This window comes from Myotis myotis, unplaced genomic scaffold (assembly GCF_014108235.1).
Source record: "Myotis myotis isolate mMyoMyo1 unplaced genomic scaffold, mMyoMyo1.p scaffold_m19_p_55, whole genome shotgun sequence".
Classification (NCBI taxonomy): Eukaryota; Metazoa; Chordata; class Mammalia; order Chiroptera; family Vespertilionidae; genus Myotis; species Myotis myotis.
Genome location: NW_023416363.1, coordinates 133133 through 138105, shown reverse-complemented (window position 1 = coordinate 138105; position 4973 = coordinate 133133). Strand labels below are relative to the sequence as shown.

Sequence of the window (4973 nt, the reverse complement as noted above, 5' to 3'; positions counted from 1 at the left end):
GGGGGACCAGTAATATTGGGGGCAATATTGGGGGCAAGTCCCGAAGGATTTCCACCACTGCTCAGGCTGCTCCAATCTTTTATTGATCTGGAGTAGCCCTTAGGGTAAGGAGGTTTCAATGACACACAGATCAGCAAACAATTTCCAGGAATAGACAAAGTATCTGATTAGCTCATCAATAGATTTCTGGGAGTAGGCAGAGTATCTGATTAACAATAATCAACAAGGATCTACATAAGTATCTAAGGAATTAAGGGAACTAAGGTGGGAATGCTTCAAATATTATTACCTAAATTAACTGGGTGGCGCACAGTTCTGACCTTTGCTAGAACTTCAAAGGTTACTAGCTTTTGGGGGGTCTCTGTCTAAACTCAGCTAGTGAAGACAATGAATGGACTCTGGCAGTGAACCCATGTCTGCTGGCGTCTGGGTGATATAATATGAGTAATTGCCTGAAAAGAATGGTGTTGTGTTGCTACGTGCCAGGTTCAGAGCTTAGATGCCATTTACCTACCTGAAAGGGTGAGGACTACGCCCTCCACCTTGCCCCAGGGTAAGGGCTATGCCCTCCATCTTACCTTGGCCATGTGCTCAACAAGGCTTCTTCCCAGATGCCAAGCCGCTGGTGGCCACGCCCAGGATTTCTCTGGACTGGCCAATGATAGTTAAGGGAAGTGCACGCCATCACTATGACCACATCCTGTGTAATGAGACACCGACTCGCGCCTGGCCAATCGGCAGGGCCCACAGTCCTTTCTCCTCCCCTTACCCCAAACCCGTATAAAACCTCTCTCCACACAGAGTTTTCTCTCTCTCGGCCATTTGGCTTGCCGATGTGTCAGTGAGTGTGGTGGATGGGGAGCTCAAGCCAGCTTGAAATGAAGGATTCTTTGCTTTTGCATCGGACTCGCTGGCTCCCTGGTGGGCCCTTGGGAATCTTGAAATCTGGGCACAACACTACCCAGCTACCTTTTGTTGTTGAGGGCTGACACACTGATCCATAGGAATGAGAAGCATACCAATACAGTCATGTTACCCGGGCATGAAACTCTCCTCTGGCATGGGTAAAGCAGAAGGGTGAGAGAGAAATAGGTTATGGAGATGGTGAATAATTTTGGAAATGAAGGTGATTAGGAAACCACTCATGCTCACCAAGGCAAATCTGTGTTGCCTTCGAATTTGTACGCCTGGGAAGGTAGCTGTGTGAGAGAAGTGTTTTCAAAGAACTATGTGCAGCAGGTAGTGAGAACTGATGGCCTCAGCACCCTGGAATGAGGGTGTAAAGAAGAAGTGTGATGCCATGTAGTTGGTGTCTTTCAGGAACCATCTGGGGGACTTCCAGGAGACTGCCTGACAAGAGCAGCATGAAATCACTCACATCTCTCCCTGTCCTATGTTCTTGACACCCACTTTATTGATAACGGGCAGTGTGGCCTACATGTGAGGCTCAGAGCTCAGGTATCTTCTCTCTGCTCAACTGCCTTTATTGCTCTGGGAAGACACAGCATCAGTAGGAATATAAGGAGAAAGTGACTTTCATGGGACCGAGGCCTGCTGTCTCCTCTTTGTGTGGAGTTGAGGGAGCAAATAGTTGTGGGGGGAAGCATGATGAGTATAAAGGCCTGGGAGAGAAAGTGATCATGGACTGAACTGTCCCCATCACGACAGGATATGGACTTTGAGGACGTGGCCGTTGCCTTCTCTGAGGAGGAGTGGGGCCTCCTTGATGAGGCTCAGAGACTTCTGTACTGCGATGTGATGCTGGAAGTGTTTGCACTCGTGTCATCTGTAGGTAAGCCCTTCAAATCACTCTTGGTGTGCTGAGGTGATGTCCTCTCTTCCTTCATTCTCCAAACGTAGATTTCTCTCTCTCATAGCCAGACAATGGCTCTGCTAATTTCCCCCACTGTAGTGTAAAATGGGCATGGGTGCCAGGGGTGAGCTCTGGGGAGACCCCTGAGATAAGGTCTCTAGGAACCTCGCTAACACCCACTGCCTCAAAAGGTGCAGCAAGTGTCTGGGAGTCAGGAGCCTTGCAGTGAGCTTACTGGGTCCCAGCTTTTAGTTTCTCTTCCTGGGAGGGTGGCTGGATCCACCTGCATGGCTTCCACTTCTCCCTCCTTCCTCTTGCTAAGGGTTCTTTGTGACGGCCAGTGCTACATTATGGACTTTACTCACATGAACCATGAGGAATTCTTGTAAGGCCCTCCTTCAGCTGTTCTCAATATTCTCTTTGCTGAACACTGTTCAAGCTGTGATGCTCTGGGCCAGTGCTGGCTGCTTGCCTGTGCAGTATCTCCCACATTAACCTGCACATGTGTTATGAGGTGCACATACGTGCTTAAATAGTCCTCCACACCAGTTACTCCTTTATTGAATTTTACTTGGAATAAGACCTAATCAATCTGCACAGCTTGCCCCTGTCACCATCAAACAAGCCAAGCTGAGCGCTGTTACCAGAAGCCTGAGCTGGAGATCTGGCTTCTCTTCCATGAGCTCCTTGCCATGTGTTGTGTCATATTTCTGGTGAGGCCTTCATGTTTTGTGATGTTCAGTGGATGAGACATTCACAGCAGCCTCTCATTAATCCTTCCTGCACCTCTCTTATTTTCAGACAATTGCACGGAAACATATGGATTATGTGTAAAACACTTTAAGCAATTGGATTTCGTCTGTCACGACAGTCAACACTCACTACCTCAGCATTTCTGTCTTTGCAGGTTGTTGGCATGAAACAGATGAGGAGGCCTGTTTTGAACAGAGCATATCTATACAAGGAGAGTCACAGGTCAGGACTTCTAAGACAGAGCTAGCAACCAAGAAGATCCATCTGTGTAAGCGGTGCTTCTCAGTGTTAAAAGACATTCGGCACCTGACTGAGTCACAAGCAACAGACTTTGAGCAGAAAGCCTTCAGTGACGCATGTGTGAGAGCCTTCTGTTTCAGTGTAAATCTTCACCAGCAGCAGGGGGAAGCCAGTGGAGAGAAGCCCTGGAAAGAAGGCATGGACAGGGCGTCATTTGTGACCAGGTGCAGCTTCCAATCTTGGTTGCTTTCAACCAATACAAAGGTTGGGAAAGTCTCCCCAGGTATCTCAGGGCTTTTCCAGCAGCAGGTAACTCTCAACACTGGGGAGCCACACAGTGCAAATGAGATTTCACAGGAATTAGTCAGTGGAAAAAATCATCACAATTGGGGTGGACATGAAAATGCTTCCAGCAACACCGGGAAAGTCATTCGACATCAGAGTGTCTGCTGTGAAGAAGTGAATAGTGAGGGTAACAAATCTAGACGTACCTTTAAACGCAATCGACATAGGAGAGTTAACAATGGAGAAAAGCCCTATGGGTGTACTGATTGTGGGAAGTTATTTAGAGAAAGCTCTTCCCTCATTAAACACTGGAGAGTTCATACTGGTGAAAAGCCCTATGTGTGTCGTGATTGTGGGAAGTCATTCAGTCGGAAGTGTAACCTCAACTGTCACCAGAGAATTCACACTGGTGTAAAGTCCTATGTGTGTGGTGATTGTGGGAAGTCATTCATCCAAAAGGGTAACCTCAACAGTCATCGGAGAACTCACACTGGTGAAAAGTCCTATGTGTGTCGTGATTGTGGGAAGTCATTCAATCGGAAGTCTAACCTCAACTGTCACCAGAGAATTCACACTGGTGTAAAGTCCTATGTGTGTGGTGATTGTGGGAAGTCATTCATCCAAAAGGGTAACCTCAACAGTCATCAGAGAACTCACACTGGTGAAAAGCCCTATGTGTGTGGTGAATGTGGGAAGTCATTCAGCCGAAAGCGTAGCCTCAGTAGTCACCAGAGTGTTCATGGGTGAAAAGCCCTATGTATGTGGTGATTGTGGGTAGTCATTCAGTCAAAAGTGTAACCCCAACAGTCACCGGAGAACTCACACTGGTGGAAAGCCCTATGTGTGTGGTGATTGTGGAAGTCATTCAGTCAAAAGGGGGGCCTCAACAGTCACCAGAGAGTGCACACTGGTGAAAAGCCCTATGTGTGTGGTGAATGTGGGAAATCATTTTGCTCCAGTCACCATCACCTTAACCATAAGAGAATTCACACTGGAGAAAAGCCGTATCAGTGTACTGATTGTGGGGAGTCATTCAGGAAACGCTGTAACCTCATCCGACACCGCAGAGATCACTTTGGAGAGAAGCCTAATGAGCACAGTGATACTGGGAAATCGTACAGGCAAACCGCTGCTCTCACACATCATCAGAGGGTTCACACTGGAGAAACGCCATATGAGGGTGGTGATTGTGGGAACTCCTTCAGCCAAAGCTCTATGCTCATGGGCCACAACAGAACCCTGTTATTAGACACCTGTGTGTTTGTCTTCCAGCCCTGCCTTTTATTGCCTCTACAATCAGGCAGTGCACATTGAGTCTCTGAGCCTGGTTTCCTCCCCAGGAAATAGATGGGTAAGCCATGTCAGGTTGGGGAGAGGATTAAATGATATAATTCTTGTGAAGCATTGAATCCAGGGCCTGACAGGGGTAGTGAACATTGAGTAACTTAGCTCCATAGCTTCACAATGTGTGCTGACTGCAGATATGCAGACATTGTATGAAATGCTGACTTGTTGGTCTTTGTATCTTCTCAAATTTTGTTGTTAAATTAATAGGATAGGATTGTGTATGTTGTCTCATAGCCTGCTGTTGTAAAAATGTGAAATTTGTAAGTTAGAAATAAAAGCTCTGACAGCTTGAGTGGGGTCCTACCTTTTTCATTTCCCAATGCCACTGCTCCCCAGCCACCACCTGCAGCAACAGTATTTACAAAGGTCAGTGCCTGGTATCATCATGCCATCTGCAGTGCCTGGAAAATTACATTCCCCAAAGGGCAATGTGCCTAATGATGGCTGGGTTTAGACAATGAAAACCCAGGAGCACATGGTCCCAGTGCTTATTGGTTTGGGCAGGACTTGCGTTATCTTCCACGTGGTGGTTATT

At 47.3% G+C, this 4973-nt stretch overlaps 1 protein-coding gene across 1 annotated transcript in view; it reads left to right on the top strand.

Annotated features, from left to right (window-relative positions):
* The window catches only part of LOC118657453 (zinc finger protein 883-like), a 68286-nt gene extending 63561 nt beyond the window's left edge, over nt 1-4725 (top strand). Inside the window, exons 2-3 of the mRNA XM_036311485.1 lie at nt 1669-1792; nt 2721-4725. Of these exons, the coding sequence (XP_036167378.1) occupies nt 1672-1792; nt 2721-3838 (1239 nt within the window). The 5' untranslated portion in view covers nt 1669-1671 and the 3' untranslated portion in view covers nt 3839-4725. The remainder of the gene's footprint in view (nt 1-1668; nt 1793-2720) is intronic.
* Nucleotides 4726-4973: the final 248 nt, after the last annotated feature.